Source organism: Plecotus auritus (genome assembly GCF_963455305.1).
Source record: "Plecotus auritus genome assembly, chromosome: 8".
Lineage (NCBI taxonomy): Eukaryota > Metazoa > Chordata > Mammalia > Chiroptera > Vespertilionidae > Plecotus > Plecotus auritus.
The window spans coordinates 69,061,570-69,084,702 of NC_137782.1; the positions used below are offsets into that span (position 1 = coordinate 69,061,570).

General features: G+C 40.5%; 2 protein-coding genes across 2 annotated transcripts; both read right to left on the reverse strand.

Annotated features, from left to right (window-relative positions):
* Nucleotides 1–700: 700 nt before the first annotated feature.
* On the reverse strand, nucleotides 701–11,997 carry TMEM230 (transmembrane protein 230). Its single transcript, XM_080683214.1, has 4 exons — nucleotides 11,868–11,997; nucleotides 9,334–9,454; nucleotides 7,843–7,965; nucleotides 701–2,615 (listed from the first exon to the last, which is right to left on the reverse strand). The coding sequence occupies exons 2-4, from the start codon at nucleotides 9,430–9,432 to the stop codon at nucleotides 2,475–2,477; spliced, it is 363 nt and encodes a 120-aa protein (XP_080539340.1). The 5' UTR covers nucleotides 9,433–9,454; nucleotides 11,868–11,997; the 3' UTR covers nucleotides 701–2,474.
* Nucleotides 11,998–12,463: 466 nt separating this feature from the next.
* Nucleotides 12,464–21,090, reverse strand: PCNA (proliferating cell nuclear antigen). The gene is made up of 6 exons (XM_080684994.1): nucleotides 20,669–21,090; nucleotides 18,413–18,510; nucleotides 18,176–18,243; nucleotides 17,116–17,310; nucleotides 14,086–14,209; nucleotides 12,464–13,783 (listed from the first exon to the last, which is right to left on the reverse strand). Exons 1-6 carry the CDS (start codon nucleotides 20,887–20,889, stop codon nucleotides 13,704–13,706), a joined length of 786 nt encoding a protein of 261 aa, XP_080541120.1. The 5' UTR covers nucleotides 20,890–21,090; the 3' UTR covers nucleotides 12,464–13,703.
* Between the last annotated feature and the right edge of the window lie 2,043 nt (nucleotides 21,091–23,133).

A 23,133-nucleotide genomic window follows, 5' to 3' on the forward strand; every position in this document is an offset into this window, starting at 1 on the left:
ATGAGGACCATCCCTCAGGGGACATCCAAGGAAATCATGCTCTAGGAATCTGACTTTTATGGTCTCTGTTCTTAGGACCCTGTGACTACATGCACAGCATGATAAACTGTACTTATAATTTACATTTAAAAAAATGTGGCTGAAGCTCTAGTTGGTTTGGTTCAGTGGACAGAGTGTTGGCCTGTGGACTAAAGGGTCCCAGGTTTGATTCTGGTCAAGGGCACGTACCTCAGTTGCAGGCTCGATCCCCAGCCCTGGTGATACCCAGCCCTGGTCAGGGTGCCTGAGGGAGGCAACCAATCCATGTATCTCTCTCTCGCATTGATGTCCCTCTCTCTCCGCCCCACTTCCATTCTCTCTAAAAATCTATGGAAAAATATCCTCAGGTGAAATAATAAATAAAAATATAGCTGATCTCTGTGGATATGGAAAAATACACAAAATAGAATAGGTAGAGCCTGGTTGGCATGGCTCAGTGGTTGAGCATCAACCTATGAACCAGAAGGTCACAGTTCAATTCCAGGTTAGGGCACATACCCTGGTTGTGAGTCAATCCCTGGGTGTGGGATGTGCAGGAGGCAGCCAATCAATGATTCTCTCTCATCATTGATGTTTCTCTCTCTCTCTCTCTCTCTGTCTTCCTTCCTCTCTGAAATCAATAAAAAAAAAATAGGTAGAAAAAAGGAAATTATAAAACTATACAATGGGAGACCATGTTTTTTTTTTTTTTTTTAAGGATATACACATACATACTTAGAATGTTTCTGAAAGGGTATACAAGAAACTTAATTAGATAACCTTGGGGAATGGGGTGGGGGCGCAAATGTTTACTCACCCCAATCAAATGCATACTTTCCAAATGCACACTTTGTCCTCCTGTTCCATTTCCCCCTATCCTTACGAATAGCATCATTACCCTTATAAAAAAGACCTTCTGGTCTGAGCTTTGCTTTGCAAATACTGCCCAGGACAGAGCTTTATATATTTCCTCACATTTTCATTGCCAAGGCCCAAGAACTTTTATCAGGCTACTGGACTCCCCAACCTACCCTCCCATTAACATATGTATCTAATTTTGGAGGGTGCTTCAGGTCACCCTCTTTGTCCCTCATTTCCTGAGTTCTAGTGTTTTACCCCATGTAAATTCTGTGGGTGATCTCATCCAGCCCCATGGTTCCTGGATATATTGTCCCAACACTGACTCCCAAATTTCTACCTCCAGCCTAGGCTCCCTTCCTGTACTGCAAACCTGTGCATTGCAAATGCCTTGTCAACAGCTCTTTTGAATGTCAAGCAGACACCTAAACTTAACACACCCAAAGTTGAACTCATCCTCCCCAGTTAAACTTGCTCTACCCAGAGTCCTCCAAATCCCAGCTAATAGCACTTCCAGGCCTCTAGATGCCAATACACAACCTCAGAGTAAAAGAATTACTGGAAAGCAGGCTGACCTACAATGCCAGTTATCTAAAAATAAAAGTAGTCCTGGGTATTGGGATCTAAGATATCATTTAATCATTAAAATGTTTTCTGAAATATGTTTAAAGTTAACTCATTTAAGTGTAGGATTTAGATTTCGACATTTTGTTTTGAACATAAGTCACCTTTTGCAAGCTAGGAAACAGAATCAAACTAAGGCAGTCTAGTCCCCTAGGGATCCAGGCCAAATCTTGCAGTCTTCAGGAAAAGGACATCATAATACAAGGTGCTAACAATGGGGTTATAAACTCTAACTAACAACCACTTATCTACATTTTTCCTTAGAAAACTGCCAAAAGTCTAGTCCTTAAAGGCATGACATACAGAACATCTTAATTTATAAAGGATAGAATTACCCAAATTACATGGTGCCCAACCTAATTGTGAGCCAGATCAGTGCTGGCCAAGGAATGGTGAGCAGAGAAAGTGTTTACATTTTGAAAACTTGCTCTGAGGTTTAAAATTCCTGATTGCTCTGAATAAGAAAGCAAGTAAAAAATATTTCAGATGCACCCACACTAATATTTGATTTTGCCAAGGTCTTCCACTAGAACAGGGGGTAAAATACTTACGTATTTTCAAAATAAATTACTTAGTAATGAGAAATTTGACATACTGCATTCTTCCATTTACAACAAGAACAAACTGATAATAAAGACTATTTAAAAGAAATGCTCAACTCTAAAAAGGGTGGTGGCAGCAACCTATGAACCAGAATAGCCTCCCACTTTCTCCAATTAACATTGCTATTCTTCCATGATACTGGTTCATGTGGAAAAACTTGTCAGCTTTTGTCAGGGCCAGGAGATGAAATATAAAGCATGCCCTAATTAGCTAATTGTAAGCTCTTAGGATGGACCCATAAAACATGGCCATTGTTTTGTTAAGCATCTGCAACCTGCAGAATTCCTTAGCCCTAAGCTATAGTTTCTGCTCAGTATCTTAAAGCTGAGCTCAGTCCCATCTGACTCTGCCCCTCAGGGCTAAGGTAGGTGCTAGTCATCAAAGTCTGGAATGTCATCGTAGGAGTAACCCCGGTAGCCTTTGGATGCATAGTAAGCGATGCGCAGGTGGTAAAACCCTGGCAGGAACACCAGGATGCCAATGATCAGAACAGGAACGGCCCGATCTGCCCCCTGGTGGCAAAAGGAGGCAAACGCATTAGTACCACACAAGTTACAAATTCAAAATAATACATGAGGAGTCCAATCCATAGATCAGCATCTTATACTTTTCAGTGCATTTTCTTTGAAATTCACTACCTAGCAAAGGTTTTACATCTCTTTTTCTCCTGATTACTAATTGTAGAAAAACTGTAAAATACAAAAAATTACAAAGAAAATAAATTATCCATGTTCATAAGATATTTTGGCTTATTTTCTTCTGCTCCTTCTTTAAAGTTTTTAGTTGTGAACACTCCCTGTGCCTTGTTTTTGTCTCTTATAACAAGGTATTGCCAAAATATTACTAAAAGCTCTTCATTGTGCAGTAGGGAGGTGAAGTAGTCAAAGGTACACAATTCCAGTTATAAAATAAGTCCTGAGCATGGTGATTCCAGTTAAGAATGCTGTACTCTACTAGTATATCTGAAAGTTGATGAGAGAGAAGATGTTAAAAGTTCTCATCACACACAAAAAATGTATAACTATATGTGGTGATGCATGTTAACTAGACTTATTGTGGTGATCTTTCACAATATATACAAATACTGAATAATTATATTATACACCTGGAACTAATATAATGGTTTTTAAAAAATACATTGGATTTAATAGAAAATATCACATTGTAAACAAGTCCACTGATTTATTAGGTTAAAACAGAATGACAGCACGATCACATGTAAAAGGTAAAAACAAAATGCTGATACCCAACACAGCACTTAGAGGCCTGAGCCTGGCTCTGAAAGATCTTCACCAGAAATAGAGGCAGCAGCAGCTTGAAACAGGCACAAAGACAGGAGTAGGAAGCTTAAGAGAATATAAGGAAGGCAGAGCAATAGACGTATCTTGTGAACAGGGGTGAAGGACAAAGGGACAAAAGGGTTCTATTTCCTGATATTATGGAAACATCAGAGCAGGCCACATGAACCTGAGAGGGATAGAAGGGCCAGGTATTTTAGGTGGAAAAGGCAACTTTAGAGGCATTTGTATGTTGTCTTGGCACTCAACTCCTAGGGAAGCAGAACATGTCCCTCGTGCTGTGACTTAAATAACTGAGCTGCTTGCCCCAGCCCCGATCACCTTGGCTGAATAGCTCATTGAAATCATGCCAGTGTCTGTTGGCCCAGTGGACCTTCCTCTTATTAATGAGTATGTAAAATGGGGGAGCCACAGTGAGGCCTTGGAACAAAACCACAGGGCTCCGGTGGGAAAAGGATTTCCGCCTTCCTCCCTGTGCTGGAGGTCCCTAAGGGAGAGGAGTTTAATGTTGCTGGGTCCCTTGAGGCTCTGCTCTGACCTTATCAGCAAAGCCTTCTCTTTAGCCCTACCCTCCCAAATCCTCCCCAATAAGTCCTCAGAGTTCATGGAAAGGCCAACTAAGAGAAAGAAAAAGAAAAAAAACACCCAAAAATGGAGGAAAAAAAGGGGCAGTTTTCCCCCCCAGGGCACTTGTTACCAGAGCGACTGCCTCCTTATGCTGATTTTAGATAAAGGGTTTGTTCCTTAACCTGGAACAGCGATTCTCAAATAAGCGGCAGGCCTGCTCAAGAGGGGCTCTTGAGCCTTTCCAGGGGTTTTGTTCAATATAAGCAGCCCCTATTCCCCCCCAAATGAGAATCTACATATAATGACAGAAATTCATGACAGGAGTGTTTTGTACATGAGAACAATGTCAAAGGCAGAACAAAAAGCTAAAAATCCCTAGTCTGTGTGGAGCAGAAATCAAAATTATGGAACGATGTTTTTTTCAGATTAAGAGTAAGGTTTCTCCCTCTCTTTTGTTGTTGTTGTTGTTAATCCTCTCCAGAGGATATTTTTTTCCATTGATTTTTAGACAGAATGGAATGGAAGGAGGGAGGGAGGGAAACATCAGTTTGTTGTTCCCCTTATTTATGCATTCATTGGTTGTTTTATTTTTTATTTTTTAAAATCTTTATTATTAAAAGGATTATATAGATCCTCCTTTCTCCCCATAAACCTCTTCCAGCCCATTCCTGTCCCCCGCAACCAGGCCCTCACTACCACATTGTCTGTGTCCACAGGTTAAACATATATGCATACATGTTCATTGGTTGATTTCTTCCCACCCACCTTCCCCTGCCTTCCCTCTGAGGTTCATCAATCATTGGTTGATTTTTGTATGTACCCTGACTAGGGATGAAACCCACAACCTTGGTTATTGGGACGATGCTCTAACCAAACCACATACCCAGCCAGGGCTCTGAGTAAGAGTAAGTTACAAACAAGTCATTTCTCCTGTAGCTAAATTCCATAACTAGGCTCCATGCTGCAGAGCCAAAAACAGTAAGTCCACCCATTTATCTGGAGTAACCATACAATTCTGTCCTCCTAAAGACAATTTCTAGAAAGACCTGCCTGTCCCAATGAGGTTTCTGACACTAGGATTAACACAGGCTAATCACTGTATGGTTTCTTTAAAAACTGGCTTTTCTGTTTCTTTCTCTTTGATACTGTACAAGGGGTCCACCAAAATGTGGGCCGGGAATCAAACCAGAACCTCCTGGTTCATAGGTCGACGCTCAACCACTGAGCACACCGGCGGGGCCAGGGATCAATCTTAATATCGACTAAAAATGAGGACAATCATTATGTGCCCCCTAAAGTAATGCTCTATCAATGTTCTCAAAATGTAGTCCTCGGACCACCAGCATTTCCTAGGAACCTTTTGGAAATGCAAATTCTCACGCCCCACTCTAGACATATAGAATTGGAAATCTCTGGGAGTGGGAACAAGAAATCTGTGTTCTGGCACAAGAACAGACATACAGATCAATGGAACAGAATAGAGAACTCAGAAATCAACCCAAACCACTATGCTCAATTAATATTTGACAAAGGAGGCATGAACATACAAGGCAGACAAGACAGTCTCTTCAATAAATGGTGTTGGGAAAATTGGACAGATACATGCAAAAAAAGGAAACGAGACCACCAACTTACACCATACACAAAAATTAACTCAAAATGGATCAAGGACTTAAACACAGGACGGGAAACCATAAAAATACTAGAGGAATCCACAGGCAGCGAAATCTCAGACATATGCCGAAGCAAAAAAAATTAAAAAAAAAAAGAAAAAAAAGAAATCTGTGTTAAAAATCCCCAAGGTAATTCAGATTGACACTGAAGTTTGAGAATTATATTCTTTCTAAAACTAAACTAAATCCAAATTGAAATAAGTCCCTAGCCCTGGCAGAATAGCTCAGTTAGTTAGAGAGTCCAAGGTTATGGGTTCAATTCCCAGTCAGAGCACATACAAGAAGCAACCAATGAGCCCTAGCTGATTTGGTTCAGTGGATATAGTGTCGGCCTGTGGATTGAAAGGTCCCAAGTTCGATTCCGGTCAAGGGTATATGCCCGGGATGCGGACTCGATCCCCAGTAGGGGACATGCAGGAGGCAGCCAATCAATGATTCTCTCTCATCATTGATGTTCCTATCTCTCTATCCCTCTCCCTTCCTCTCTGAAATTAAAAAAAAAAAAAAAAAAAGCAACCAATGAATGCATAAATAAGTGGAACAAATTGATGTTTCTCTCTCCCTTCCTCTTTCCCTCTAAAGTTAATGAAAATTTAAAAATAACAAATAAACCCCTAAATCTAACCGTTTGCAAGAAATATGAGGAATAGAACAAGGTAAATGATAGTAAGACAACACCCCTAGATTTATGTAAAAACTGTTAGATACATACTGAAGATGCACACTTAAGAATTTATCAGCAAAATGTAAATCTGATATTTGGTTTAATATACAGGAAAAAAAGTTGAGGGGGATCGATGAAACAAAATGTAACTGTTGACGCTGAGTGGTGGACACATGGGAGTTCGTTATATTATTCCATCTATTTCTGTTTTGTTTGAAATGTCTTGTAATAAAAAGTGGAAAAAAAAAACACACCCAGCCCTGACTGGTTTGGCTCAGTGGATAGAGCGTCGGCCGTCGGACTCAAGGGTCCCAGGTTCGATTCCAGTCAAGGGCATGTACCTTGGTTGCGGGCACATACCCAGTAGGGAGTGTGCAGGAGGCAGCTGATTGATGTTTCTCTCTCATCGATGTTTCTAACTCTCTATCCCTCTCCCTTCCTCTCTGTAAAAAAAATCAATAAAATATATTTAAAAAAAAAACAAAAAAACACACCCAAACAAGACAAAAGCTATTACTAATTTTCTTAATGTCTTTATCCTTTTTTATAAAGTAGTCTTTATAAACCACACAAGGTAAAATGGTATTTGTTGCATGTAGATCTCACTTCCACTTTCAATTTTTATAACGTGATTAATAGACACTTTACTATACTCCTGGGATTTATACTGCATGCTGCAATAAAAGTGAACTGAAGGTGCAGTCCTGAGGTCAGGTGTTCAAACTTAGACTGCATACCAAGTAAACATCTGGTGGCTATACAATAGTTTTAAACAGCGAAGGACCTAGTTAGATATACTTCCTAATTAGATATACTTCTTAAAACCCATATACAGCCATTTTATTGTGACAGTGCTACTACTGCCAAGTCCAATGATAATGCCCAGTTTCAGTTTTTAGCTGTGTTCCTTCTGCAGAGCAATGTGACCATAATCCCTTCGCCTGGTTTGAAGAACAAACATGAATTATGGTCAATGCAAGTTCAGAACAACTTAGATGCTGTGTTTAAGTATCTGTGTGCAGCCCAAGAACCAGCAAACATCACTTCAGGTTTCTAAGGTATTGTACTGAAGCTCAACAGGGACTGCAACCAAATCCCAATATAAGAAGGCGCTGATTCATGGGCTAAGAGTCCTCACTTGGTTAGTGGCCCCAGACTTTCACAAGCAGACTAGAATGTCTATAGCACTGCAAAGCTGCAATAATAGCGTTCTCCTCCAGTTATAGCCTATATAATTCAGGAGTCCTGGATGCCAGGCTTAGTTTTGCTGTCCCAAACTACTAGAGTGGGAAAAGTGCCCAACATCGCAGAAGAAAAATTTGCTGACCTGCCACCACCCACCTCAGAGGAACTGTGGGAGAAGTTTGTGGTTGCTCAAAGGAAGAAACACATGTTTTGTTATCAGAGAACAAAATCTTTATAAAACAAAATCCTTTTCTTCTTTCTGCTGTGCTACTAGATTCGAATATAAAACAATAGAGCCCTGGCTTACATTTTAGAGGCCTCATGGCAAATTCCCACAAACCCTTCAGCTTACCCCTTTGCTGATATAGCCTGCCAGCAGGAGGGAGCCTATGATGATGAGAAAGGTGCCAATCAAAAACAGTACTGTAGCAAGTGCAATGGCCTTATATGGAATCTTAGGAGGGCTTTTCTTAAACTGGAAGAGAAACAAAAAAAAGACAAGAGCATTATGAAAATACCAGGGCTGATACTTTAAAGCAAGGAGGATAGTAAGAACCAATATGAATACTTCATGTGTCTTGAAGTAAGCCCTACCGCCCAGTTCAGCTCTGGGAGAGAAAGGAAAGGGATAGGCAGGAGATGAAGCTCTAATTACTGCTCTACCAGCAATCCCAGCAGAATGTTATTCTTTCTAGTTCTAGTTTCATTCCAGACCATAAAAAAACTACTTTCTTACAAAACAGAAGATACTTTATGGTTATTCACTGATTAGATATGTATTTATTAAGTGCTTGGTACATGGAAGGCTGTACTGATCTACAGGGATTCAAGAGTGAACATCTGGAGAAGTTGTGTCAAATAGTAAGTAAAACAGAGTATTTATTAAGCTTGTACCCTGGAGAAGTGAAGAATATAAGTGATTTCTGACTTTTAGAGTTAAGTCAGCATACAGTCAAAAGCTTTTTAGAAACAGCTTTTTCTAAAGCATTAGTTGCCTGCCACCACCCACCTCAGAGGAACTGTGGGAGAAGTAACCTGCCTTAACAAGTTCAATTCAAGGTTAAGATTCACAAACAAACTTCCTAAGGTTTGGTTCATGGCTATATCTGACCTAACTGGCTGGAAACTTCCCAGATGTACTAAAAAAATCCCACAAAACAAAAAACCTTTCTCCTTTAAGTGCAGGTCCAAAGAGTACAAAGAATAATTGATTTGTTTATATTTAAAAGGATGGCTGACTGCTACTTCTTCCTTGGCCCTTATTCTACCTAAAATACTCTCCTCTAAGGAGAAATGGGCAAAAGGAGATGCTACGCCATTAAGTATTTTATAAAAAATCATCAGGGTAGGGTACAAGCTTAATAAATACTCTGTTTTACTTACTGTTTGCCACCAAAAATACCTTTAATAAACTGGATCTCATGGCATCAGGAAAGAGGAAGGAATTCCACAATCTACTGGCTTTAGCAGTTAGTTTCTCCCTTAAAAGATGAACTGGCTTTGAGTAAAGTGTAAACAAACTGATGACATAGCCCTTAAAATTTTTTTCTACTTAACAAAACACAGTCTGATTATTTTTCAGATCAACTAAATAAAATTTGCAATTGCTGGGCTTTGTCATTACAACTAAAAATTCTTAGGAAGGAACTGCATTTATATTGGTTTGAAACAGCTCTGCCAAGATCCCTCCTCTTCAGGCTATGGCTGAAAGGTGCTGGGTTTCTTTCTTGCTGCTCCCTCTAATCCCCAGGGACAGTTAGCAAAAACCTCTACCCGTCAGGTCTTCCTGCTAGCTCATCAGAAACAGAGCCAGCCAGTCTCATCAGCTCTCTTGTGCACTTACCTGAAGGTCAATGTAGCCATCATCTGTGCTGGAGAGTCTTGAGTATTTCACTTTACTACTGGGGATTCCAGTAGCCAGGTTGGTACGAGATGGCATCATAACACACTGACGCAGCTACAGACTGAAAACCAGGAAAACTGTTAATGTCTGCAAGCAAAAAAGGTGTTTTATAGCCCATAAATTCAGGCATCTCAGATGCAGTGATTTGGAGTTCTGGGCTGTGATGACATACTAGCAACTGGCAATTTAGGCTCCACTGCTCTTAGAACCTGATCCTCTTTTGACAAAATAAAAATAGCCTCATTATATACCCACTCTGGTTTGTCCTGGTAGAATGAAAGTCAAGACAATGACCAAGAACCAGAACTCATATGTACCTTGCCACCAACATTCCCCTGCCTCCTAATTTTTCCAAAATCATACAGGGTGGAAGAGTAATGACTCAAGTCCAACTCAACCTGAAGGTCAATGTAGCCATCATCTATGCTGGAGAATCTTGAGTATTTCACTTTACTACTGGGGATTCCAGTAGCCAGGATGGTATAAGGTAGCGTCATTTGGACTTATGCAAAGTCCAAATTTTCAAAGTTCAAATTTTATGCTTAGTATTGTTTGCCTTTTGTCCCTGCTTCAGAAAAAAAGCAAGAGACGCATATACACAAGTGATTCTCGTATTTGCTAGGGAGGAAGGAGAGGGTGGGGAATAGAATACACTCATACCTACATTTTGCCTATTTCCCCCTGATGAATATCATGCTGTTAATGCAAAGAATTTGTAAAGCTTTTTGCAAATTTGGATAAGCTCCTGGCTATCAGTAGTGTACCAATGACTTCTGATTTGCCTGCCTCTCTGCCCCACTCAAGCAGTGAAAGTAGTGATTTTATTTTCCAGATTACTTCTATAACTACATTTAAAAAAAATCATGGCCATTTTGTCAGTTAAGAGATAGTAGATAAGATTTAAAAACAATGACATTTAGGAACATTTGAGATATTGCTCCCCAGCCTATGTAGTCGGTTTTAGTTCAAATAAACGCTTACAAAATTTAAAAAAAAAAAAAAAAAAAGACATTTGAGCCCTGGCCAGCATTGCTCAGTGGTTGGAGTGTCGGCCCAAGAACTGAAGGATCTCAGGTTTGATTCCCAGTCAAGGGCAAGTGCCTAGGTTGAATGTTCCATCCCGCCCTGGTCCTGGCCCCCGGTGTGGGAAGCAATCAGTCAGTGTGTCTCTCTTGTCCCATCTATGTTTCTCTCTCCCCGCTCCCTTCCACACTCTATAGAGAATCAATGGAAAAAATATCCTCGGGTGAGGATTAGGAGGAAAAAAAAAGACATGTGAATTGAAAAACATTTGTATACTTTTCCTCCATAAAATCACTGTTGTATATAAAAAGAGAAGTAAATCTATTTTGATCGTGAAGCTATTTCATTTATTTTAAAAGAGAAAATTAGGTATTTCAATAAGGGTAACATAAACAAACAAGCAAAGCCTGCCTTTCCTCTGGTATGACACTTCACAAATAATCGTTATAGTAACGGCAGTAAATAATTACTGGTTAGGTGGCAGGTGCTTTATATATACTTAATCCCAGGTATTAGTGAGGTATGTTAAATGGCCTCCATTAAACCTAAACTAAGTAGCTTTATAAAGGAAGTGGTGCTAAATGCTCATATCCCTTTTTATTAATTACATACTGCTGAAGATATCAAGTATTGAAAAAAAAAGAGTATGCCAACTTATATGCCGCCCTAAAAGGTGTTAAATAACAATTCAACTAGTTTGAAGATCTAATTAGCTTTATTACTCAAGTGGTGAAACAGGCGCATCCCATACAGCAGCTGAAAGGGAGTGTTGATGAGTTGTACACAATGGAAGATTTTTACCTCAGAAAGAGGGGACTCGAACTGCAGTGAGGTTAAGTTTTGGTTTGTTACTCCATTTGGCCTATTGTTGATTTTATAAACAAATGGTTAAACTGAATCAAATACTAGGTTTTTAAGTGTTGCGATACGATTACATGGTATATGTGGGGGTTTAGGAGGGCACTTAATCATCTCTGATTTGCATTAGTCAAAGTTTATGTACTCTGCCATTAACTACAGTATTCATACACCCGCAACAAAACAAAAAAGCGCAGGTCGTGAGGGAGAGGGAAGAGGAATAAGAATTCTAAGAGGGAAAAGGAAATACGGGAATTGATGTTTTCAAAGTTCCCAACAGGGTTTTTACCAACTCCAACGCAACCCCTCAATTCCCTCAGCCCCTCAATGTTGCAGTAATCTTAAAAGCAATCAGCACAGTGCGTGGCACGACGCGCCTCCACACACACTACTTTCCTGCCTGTCTCCGGACCTCGCCAGGAAGAGAAATAAGAACCCACACGAATTTAGACCGAAAACAAACAAAACCGGTTTCTGGACAGAGGCCAGCGGTGCGGAGGGCTCGGGGCTGGACTTCAGCGGGGAGCCGTCTCCGCGCCGCCGGGAGGCTGAAGGACCACTCCTGCGCCCGCCCCGCTGTACGCATCCCTTACCGGAGCGCCGTGCCAAGTCGTCCGCGCGTCGACTGCCCGCTCGCCGTTGGAAACTGAGATGCTCATGACACGCCTCACCTACCTGCCGCCTGCCCCACCCCGCCCAGACCGGATCAACGCCGGAAACCACGTACAGGAAGGCGGCGCAACGGAAGTGGCATCACCGGGAGCGACGCCCTCAACCCGCTTCCCGGACACATCTTTTCAGCCCTGCGCTAGGGCCAGCGGTCGGCAGGAGATCGGGGCTTTCTCGGAGGCGCCTCGGCCTGGGCTTGCAGCCGGCCACCCCACTCCCGCCTGCCCGGCTCAGTCAGGCCCTGGACAAGCCAATTATGTCTTTTCTGGCCCCTCAGGTAGTGGCGCCCCCTTTCCCCCTCAAGGGGCCGAAGCCGATCCTGTCGGACCTGAGCTGCTGGGCCAAGTGCCCAGGGCAGCCACCCTTCCAAGGGGGGGCGAGCTGTAGTCTTTGCCAGTTATTACCTCACAACTTTGCTCTTGAGTGGCCCCACTCTTGTACATGTTTCCCTCTCCTAGGCCATCAGGCCTTGCCCAGGTAAAGAGAGGGGTCTGCCCACAAGAAACATTTTGCCACACGTGAAGCTTTTAAATGTCAGCTTTATTAAGGTATAATTTACATAAAAGTACAATAGGATGAGGTTTAACAAACGCAGACTTGGAACCATCCATTACCTGTCTAGATAAAACATTTTCATCACTCCAAAAAACTCCATCAGGCCCCTTTGCTGCCTATCTCCTTCCGCCCAGGCACACATAAGGTAATGGTTACCCACCCGATACAGTGAGTTCTAAAGTTCAACCACTAGAACTCAAGTCCAGGTACAAGTTATTTAATCCAAACATAAAATATAATGGGGAAAAGGATTGTAATAAAACAGCCTTCAGTATGTAGGATGCCAATTTGTGATCTTGTAAGCACAATTACTGGGAATGTTTAAATAGCCTGTTTCACAACTGCTGGGCCTTTTCACTTTCTTGGTTGAACCCAACACCCATAAGAGATAAGCCATTTTCATCCTTTACGGGGTAAGTCTCAAAGCTATATATACTGGAGAAAAAAAATTTTGCAAACATACTCCTTGGGCCCTATCACAGATCTAGTAATTCTTCAAAGTCTTGTAAAGTTCCTTAGGCTAAAGAAACACTACCCTGTAACAATACTAGTCTTATAAACTGACCTAACTTTGAGTACATTAAGTTTCCGAAAAAGTGTTAGTCTGCTTACAAAAAAGACAAAATAATGAAACATATAGAATTTGTTCTATTCTCCCATTCATTTCTTGAGCTCAAGTGAGAATACAAAAATAAATTTGACAACTGAATCTTCACAAATATCTTGTTACCTACTGCATTTGGAGTACTTTTTATGGCTATATCTAATGTATATCTGGCTGCTCTAGATTGAAAAAAATATATAACATTTACACAAAAAAGACAGCACTAATTGTGAATTCCCTAGGATACTTGCAACAGTCAAGGTTCAAATGAAGGCACTGTCCTGTGATATCTGAAATTCAAACTTTTATTTAAGTTGAAAACAATTATTAAAATTGCATTAATAGTCAAAACCCTTTATTATAAAAATCCTAAAAACTATTTCTATATAAGGCAGAAGTAGTTCTAGGTTAATAAGACCAGATTTGACTTGAGACTATGCTTTAAATCGTAAAGAATGGAAAATAGGTTATTTACAGAAAACATTATCTACATATGTACTCTGGTACAAATTTGGTGACAAAAAGACTTTTAAAAGCATGTTGAAATCTCAGAAGCAGTTCTCAAAGAGCTTAGTTTTGTTTTCTTGGATTTTAAAACCGCCTAAGATCCTTCTTCATCCTCGATCTTGGGAGCCAGATAGTACTTTAAATGTCCCATATCAGCAATTTTATACTCTACAACTGAAAGAAGACAGGAACATGGGTTAATTACTGAGACGTACCACATACATACCTACAAAACAAGATTTAGCCCTTGCCAGTTTGGTTCAGTGGATAGCGTGTCGGCCTTCAGACCAAATGGTCCCTGGTTTGATTCCCAGTCAAGGCAGCACATGCCCTGGTTGTGGGCTTGATCCCCAGTGGGGGGCGTGCAGGAGGCAGCCAATCAATGATTCTCTCTCATTGATGTTTCTATCTCTCTCCCTCTCTGAAGTCAATAAAAATATATTAAAAACAAAACAAGATTTAACAAATTATCTTACCAAGGGGTACATCTGCAGACATACTGAGTGTTACTGTAGGAGAGAGTGGAGTAGCTTTTGTAAAGAAGTTCAGATATCTCAGTGCAAAAGTTAGCTGGACTGGCTCATTCATCTCTATGGCAACCTAAGGGGAAAAAGCAAATGATTCATCATACTGGAAAAAAAAAAAAGGCCAAGAAAGTTACAACATATTCATTTTATATATATATATATATATATATATATATATATACACACACACACACACACACACACACACACACATATATATATATAAACTTTTATTACATAGGAGGGTGATATGAAACTAATTTAGAAAATAGGTTAATAAAGCAAAACAACCAACCATTTAGCTTGTCTTTCTGTTTATGAACCAAATCTCAGGTAACCAAATTAGGTAATAAGAACATTTATTTATGAAGTATCTCTAGAAAATTAACCAGCTAATAAATAAAGGAATGAAATATATTAATATATTACAACTCTGCAAAACATAATGACTTAATGAATCTATTCTAGACAATGACTATTTATAGGTGCTAAAAATCACAAAAAGGTATTCAGATACCCCATGACTCCTACCGGAAGTACACACCACCATCTATTAAGTATTCTTGCTCTCCTACCCCTAAAACAAAGAAACCCTGAATATATCAAGCCTCAAGAGCTGTAGCTACTAATTTATAGGAAATAGAAGATAGAGGAACATATTAATTGACATAAGGAATGAAATTGGCAAAATCCAGACTCTGGGAAGCTCAATGACAAATGACCTAGTTTTTCCAAGTGAAAATTGTAATAGAGAGGCAAAAACAAATTGTAAAACCAATGGATTGAAAACAACTGCAATGCAATGTTACGTACCTTCTTAAAATTTTGATTCAAGCAGTTCTGACATGACCAAGGAAATAGGAACACCGAAAATTGCCTTAATATTGAATAATTTTCTTATAATATGTGGTAAAGTTTAATGTTTATACTTCAAGTAATATTAAAATGTTTAGATGAGCTAATGTTAGAAAATTTTAAAAATCAAAGTTGGAAGGGGAGTGAAATGTAATTTAGGAGACAGATAAAAGTTGGAATTAGTCCATACGATTTTGCTATTTAATAGACTTTAAAAAAGTATTTAGACTGGCACCAGAGGAATGGTAACCTGAGATTCCCCTTGAAGTTTAAACAATTTGAACAGCTATAACTCAAAGGATTCCCTGCTCAATGAACAAACATACCTGAGAGATCCACATACTGAAACATCTAAAGAATCTTCCTGCTCATTATTAAAGAATCCATAACAGGTATTACTACTACTAAATTCATATTGCAGAGAATATGTGAAGGTGCATTACCATGATGTGCACTGAAATTATGGTTATAAGCCTTTCTATGTTGTACACATAATATGTTCATTTAGTGTGGGAGTGTTTTTATACAGATTTAAGAATAAATGTGAGCCCTGGCTAGGCATCTCAGTTGGTTAGAGAATTGTCCTAAGGTTGCAGATTTAATCCCCGGTCAGGGCACATACAAGTCAACCAAGGAATGTACAACCAAGGAACAACAAATCAATGTCCCTCTCCTTTAAAAAATCAATTAAAAAAATAAATCTGAAATTAGTAAAAAATCCTTATTTTATGTATTGTCAGCTTTATTGTTGGACATTCAATATTAAAAGTAAAGAAGTCTTTATTTAAACGGAGTTTACCTTCATTTAATCTGTGGGCTGACTGCTCAAGCAAGGGGTAAGAAAATACCTAATCTTTACTATAAACTTACAATATGCCAGATACTGTGTTAAGCACTTTGAATGTTACACTTAATCCTAATAATCTTGAGATTAGGCCCTTTAATTGTTCTTGATTTACAAAGTTAACTGATGTTCACAGGCTAGCAAGTTTTATTTTAGTACAATTACTGAATTTTAGTTTATAATACTCTAATAATAATAAACAAACAAAAAAAAGGGAACACCCGATTACAGGAAAACCTTATTTTAAGGATATTTAGGAAATAGAGTATTATTTTTTTGGTTAAATGTAGATTATACAGGAGCTCCTAACAGCTAGATTTTTACCCCTAATTAGATCCTTCTGTTGAGGTATCCTGTGCTGAATTACTTGGTAAAAGCAGAGTAAATACCTCCAGAAACCTAAAGGTTAGACACCTAGCGTCTAAATCCTATTCTTAACACGTTAAGCGCCCAGTTAGTCATCGGTGACTGACACTATACTTTCCGTCCACAAGACAAAACAGGCTGGGCGCTTAACGTGTTAAGACTATGTGTGGGTTTGATACACCAACACATTGTTCAATGATTTTATAAAGGAAACATTGAATTTGCATTCCCTGCTTACAAATTATAAATTAGATGGCACTTATAAATCACTTGCAGATTTCAACAATATCTTCCACTTTTTACAAATTGTAAAAATGCAATTTTGTCTGTTTTTGAGTTTTCTCTAATTTTTAGTATTTATCTTGCTATAGAGAATGTTTATCATGCCCCTCCTCCCCCTTTAATGTTAAAACTGAATCCCCAATGTGGTATTCAGAGGTGGGCCCTTCATGAATAGGATTATGTCCTTATAAGAGACCCCAGCCTGGCTGGTGTGGTTCAGTGGTTGAGCATCGACCTATGAAACAGGTGGTCATGGTTCGATTCCCAGTCAGGGCACACTTGCCTGGGGTTACAGGCTAGATCCCCAGTAGGAGGTGTGCAGGAGGAAGCCAATCAATGATTCTCATCATTGATGTTTCTACCTCTCTGAAATAGAGTAAAAAGAAAAGACCCTAGAAAGCTCCCTTGCCTCTTCCACCGGCTGCGGTCTATGAATCAAGAAGCAGGTCCTCACCAGACACTAAATATGCCAGCTTCCCAGCCTCCAAAACTGTGGGAAATAAAATTTCATTGCTTATAAGCAATCATGTTTATGGTATTTTGTTATAGCAGCCCAAACAGACTAATCCAATATTAAGCAGTGTTATAATTCTCTTCAAAGTATTTTTTCTGTTTATTTTAAAATTACTTACAGCTTCCTCTTCTTTATCGACATTACTTGTTTGTGACAACTTAATATTTCCATTTCCAAGTTCCCCACTGGCAGAAAATTTCACTCCATCTTTTGCACAGGAAATTACAACAGCATCTCCAATATGACTGAGATCTCGGCATATACGTGCAAATTCACCAGAAGGCATCTTTACTACACAGCTATACTCCTGTTCCTATAAAAAAAAATGAAACAACAAAAAACCCTAAAGATCAATTACTGGGAATTAAAGATTTGGTAGGTACCATCTCTTCCTGAAGAATCAGCATCTAAAGGAGAACTCAGAATTATGTTGAAACTTATTATGTGACTTAAAGCACTGCAACCACTCAAAAAAGAAATGCAGATCTGAAACAAGTACATTGTAAGAATAATTATACTAAGGAAACAAAGTAGGGCTTAAACCTTTTAACAGTAAAATCCAGGGAAGTAGAGTTTCCCCAAATCATCCATCCTTCAGGGCTAAATCAAGAGGACATTAGAGCCCGACCTGCATGGCTTAGTGGCTGAACATGAACCTATGAACCAGGAGGTCATAGTTCCATTCCAGGTCAGGGCACATGCCTGGTTGTGGGCTCAATCCCCAGTATGGGGCATGCAGGAGGCAGCCGATCAATGATTCTTTCTCATCACTGGTATTTTTCTCTTTCCTCCCCCATCCTCTCTGAAATCAATAAAAAAAAAATATATATTTTTTTTTTTAAAAAAAGGGGACATTAGACTATGGCATAAGAACAACGATGGTGCAAGTGTGACTACTGCTTTCCAGACAAGAGAATTTTAAGACATTCCAACACTACTTCTCTCCTTTAATGTAGATAAACTTAATCTAATAAACTTTTGCCCCTTGGTCCTAAAATCTAATCTTAATACTCAGCAACAATGAAGTCAACCAATGATCCATTTTTTTAAGAGTACTGTAACTCCACTTTGGAACATGCACCAGCAGATATATAGTTGTTAGGAAGTAGGCATTAAATTATATTAACATATCTTAGGTAGCTATCATGTACAGTACACTCAATCAAACTGATACTCACTGGAATTCCAAGTTGTTCAACATCCAAATCCATTAACTTCATTTCATAGTCTGAAACCTTTTCTTGGTCTACCAAAAGAAAGCAAACATTATTGAAGAAAAGCATGTAAGCTTATAACTATGAAGTAAATCTTATTATAAGCCTCAAAAAACATTATTTTCAATTTCTCACAACTTTGAAAATACTGATGCTGCGTTTAGTTTTCTTCAGGTAACTCAGTAGAAGAGTATAACCTACTTGGAGCTTCAAATACTAGTGCCAAGGTGTCCGCATTATCTTCAGCCCTTAGGGTAATGATGTCTTCATTGCCAGCACATTTTAGTATTTTGGACATGCTAGAACAGAGAAGACACAGGATTTAAAATTGATGTATAAGAATAAGAAAAGGCCTCTTTGCTGCAGCCTTCCACAATTTATGAGAAACACCTGGTAATTAAAATCCAAGTTTGTTAGCTCCTCTGATTCAAACAGTCCCTCTGTTCAAACTACAACTTACTTTCAAGGCTACATTTTTGTATAACCCTCCTTGTTTTTACAACTCAGGAATAATAGAAAGTCCTACCCCCACTCTTCAAACAAGCCACTTTTGAACTCTTCATAACTTTTGCTGAAGAATGGTTTGCAGGCTTTGAAAAAATACTGATAGGACACCTCCCCCCGATTGTCTCCTAAATAACAAACTACAACCCCCTTAAGTCTGCTCAATTTCAACCTCCAAACCCCCTACCCTTTCTTGTCACCTAGCAACAGCAGCTATTACCCTTCAAAAGAGCAGCTGCTGTTTATTTCTTGTCCTTGTATTGATTAGCAATACACCCCTTTCCCTTCTGGAAAGTAAAATAAATTCTCTATACATATTTCTCTCTTCTTTTAGTTGGGGACTCTTTCACATCCTGCATCACCTGGCCAAAAGCCTAACAATCCACACCACGTTAAGATTGTTAGAGTTTAAGCCATTAAACAAAGAGTTACCATTTTTAGCCATTAGGCTGAGGAATGGGCAAGTTAGGTAAATGTACTCCAGGGTGACCTGTAAACCGGTCCAGCCACTTTAGAATGCAATCTGGCAGCCTGCCACCAGTAATTTCCACTTTTGAATATAAATGAAAATGCAGTATATTCTGAGTTGCAAATCCTCTTAGTGGCTGAGCAAGTTATTGGACCACGACCACCATTAAAAACAATATGCTACTATTAAGACATGGCATGCCTAGAAGCACCTCTCCCCTGCACCAGAGAGATGTTACCAGACAGCCCCCTCAGTCAGCGGGAGGGGGCTGTTCCCAACCTCGATTCTTGTCTTTTCATATAAATGAATTTATATGAGAGACCTTGACTGAGACCCTGGCTTTTGTGAAAAGCCAATTTATTAATGCACGCACCTTTATTGAAAAAGCAAAGCAGGCAAATACATCTGGCTTATGAAGCGCAGATGGGCTCTCAGCTAATCTGAAGAGTGAGCCAGGTAGGTTATTTACCTTCCAGTCTACAGGTTTCAAAATTCCTTTGCTGGAATATTCTGGCATAGATTAATTCTCAAGGATCCTTTTTACTTTGTTGTGACCTTCTCAGAATTCATGAGAAGCACCTGGCAACTTTATCTTGCCAAACCTTGAGACTGCTGGCTTCTCTGCTTAGGGAATAAAACTGCCTTTTTTTCTTTCCCCCACCCTTTCTGCATTCTCTCATTAGGGAACTTGTTAACCATTTGCTCTCAAGTATCCTTGGCTGGCGAAGATAATGGCTTGTTATTTACAAGCTGGCTGTAAATTGCCCACACTGTTTGGCCTTGTTTTAACTTTCCCCATTTTCCCTGCCCTAGAATCCTGCAACAGCATGTAGAATGGGTAAATATTTCTCATAGGGTTTTAAAACTTTAAACACGTATATATACACTAGATAGTGATCAAAAAGTTGCAAGCCACTGCCCTGGAGAAATCTTTCCTCAAGTTCAAGAGGGTGATCACTACAACTTCGTAATAAAAGACCAGAAAAAGCTATTGTCCCTAAGTAAGGAGACAAGTAGGGAACACTATAAAGCGGTTAAAGTCATCCACGACTGGGGATAGGCGGGGGCGGGCTAGTAGGGGTCAACGGAGATAAAAAGGAAACATATGTAATACTTTCAACAATAAAACTCTTAAAAATAAAGTCATCCACGACCATGGTTTCTCAGTCAAGGCCACCGGCACCTAATGACCAAAGGAGTTCTGGAAGAGTGTCTTCCTAGCAGCCTGGTGAAGCCCGTCATTTTCCCGCCACCGCCCGCTTTGTGACTATGGCGCGGAAAGAGCGAGTTCCCGCCTCAGCCAGCGCGGGCTTTCGGAATCGCGCGTTCCACTGGGTCCCGCCCCCAGGCACAGCAGGCCAATGCGAAAGCGGGATGGCCCACACCAGCCAATGAAGGCCAGCTCAAAGAAGCTCCCGCCAAGAGGGGGCGGGAATGGGAGTGAGGGGACGAAGGCCCGGCTCCCCCACCGCTCCCGGGCTCACCTGGTGAGGTTCACACCCATGGCCAAGTTGCGGTCGCAGCGGTACGTGTCGAAGCCCTCAGACCGCAGGGTGAGCTGCACCAAAGAGACGTGGGACGAGTCCATGCTCTGCAGGTTCACGCCGCTCGAGCTGATGTCCCAGCAGGCCTCATTGATGAGGTCCTTAAGCGCCTCCAGCACCTTTTTCAGGATGGAGCCCTGGACCAGGCGCGCTTCGAACATGGTGGCGGAGTCGCAACGATGCGGCTAGAGGCGAAGTGAAGGAGGAGGAGTAGCCGGCCTAGGCTTGACAGCGAGCGGGCTACCGCAGAGGTGAGAGCCTGAGACCTAGGACGATCACAAGAACGCTCCGCTCGCAACCGTTTAATACCGCCGGGTCTGCGAGCTTGCACTCCCCGCCTCTGCGTCCCGTGATCGTACGTCACCACGCTGCCCCGCCCACCCCTGGGCGGGAGGTTCCAGGACTAATCGTGTGCCTACTTCGCGCTAAGCCCGCCCTCCTTGGACACCCATTGGGGGATGAGAGTGGGTGAGGAAGGGATAGGAACGCTGCGCCTTCGGGGGGGGCGGAACGTCGTCTGGTAGGATTGCCAGCCTTTTTGTCACTACGGAGTCTGAACGCTGGACATGTCCGGGCATCCCTGAAGCTCAGGCCCGGGGTCCACGAGCTCGTTTTGTGTTGCCTCCTCAGCACCCTGCTTCGGGGATAGAGGGTTGCCAGCCCCTATCGGGAGGGAAAGACGCCTTGTAGCCTGAGGAAAACATTTGCTTTAAGTGTGCACTTTATTTTTGCTCTCATAGAAGTGATGTGGCCCTAAAAGTCAAACGATGGAAGGTGTACAGTTATGATAACAAAATTCTCAGCTCCCACCACCATTTCTTTAAAACCCTTACACACACACGCCAAGCTCGTATCACAATCGTTTCTGTATACAGCTTTCTAAGCTGCTTTTTCTATAAATACACGTTTTTAAAAAACAAAACTGGGTTCATACCGTTAACACTTCTGCAGTGTACTTAATAAAGTATATTTTATGCCATGTACATTTTTTTATGAATAACTTTTAAAAAGGTGGGGAAACACAGGCATACCTCGGAGATAATTGCGGTTCCTTCCATACCAAGGCAATAAACCCAGAAAGGCAGTCGGGTGATATTTTTGCTGGTAGAGGGTTTTGCCACACCCGTGGAAGGCAACAAAGCGAATCGCAGTAAAACGAAGCATATCTGTATCTTTGGTTTGCAACCTAATTTACCAATTTCTTGTAATTACAAACACCTTAGGGCACGTAGGTGGTTTTTCAAGATCAACTCCTTGAACTAGCATTGCTGGGTGGAAGAGTTTACACATTAAATATTTGATTATTGTTTTTTTTTAATCCTTATTGTTGGAAGTATTAGTATGCCCCCCCCCCCCCTTTTCCTCCCATTGACTCCCTCCAGCCCCCTGCCCCAGGCCTTCACCACCCTATTGTCTGTTCATGGGTTATGCATATATGCATACAAGGTCCTTGGTTGATCACTTCCCCCCACCCTTCCCCGCCTTCCCTCCCAGATTCCGCACTCTGTTCCATGCTTCAATGTCTCTGGATCTGGATTCACTCCGTTCATCAGTTTATTTTTATTTTGTTAGATTCCACATAAGAATGAGATCATATGATACTTGTCTTTCTCTGACTGACTTATTTCACTTAGCATGATACTCTCCAGGTCCCTCCATGCTGTCTGAAAAGGTAAGAAATTCTTCTTTTTTACTGCTGCATAGTATTCCATGGTGTAAATGTACCACAGCTTTTCTATCCACATGGCTACTGATGGGCACTTGGGATGTTTCCAGATCTTAGCTATTGTAAATTGTGCTGCTATGAACACAGCGGTGCATACATTCTTTCTGACTGGTGTTTCAGGTTTCTTTTTTTTTTTTTAATTTAAATTCTTTATTGTTTAAATGTTTCAGGTTTCTTAGGATATATTCCTAGGAGTGGGATCACTGGGTCAAATGGCAGTTCTATATTTAATTTTTTGAGGAAAATCCATACTGTTTTCCATAGTGGCTGCACCAGTCTGCATTCCCACGAGCAGTGTACTCTCCACCAGCACTTGTCATTTGTTGACTTGTTGATGGTAGCCATTCTGACAGGTGTGAGGTGATACCTTATTGTCGTTTTAATTTGCATCTCTCTGATGATAGTGACTTTGAGCATTTTTTCATATGTCTCTTGGCCATCTGCATGTTCACTTTGGAGAAGTGTCTATTTAGGTCCTTTGCCCATTTTTTAAGTGGATTGTTTGTCTTCCTTTTGTTAAACTGTATGAGTTCCTTATATTTTTGGATATTAAACCTTTATCAGATGTATCATTGCCAAATATGTTCTCCCATACAGTGGACTCCCTTTTTGTTTTGTTGATGGTTTCTTTGGCCGTGTAGAAGCTTTCTATGTTGATGTAGTCCCATTTGTTTATCTT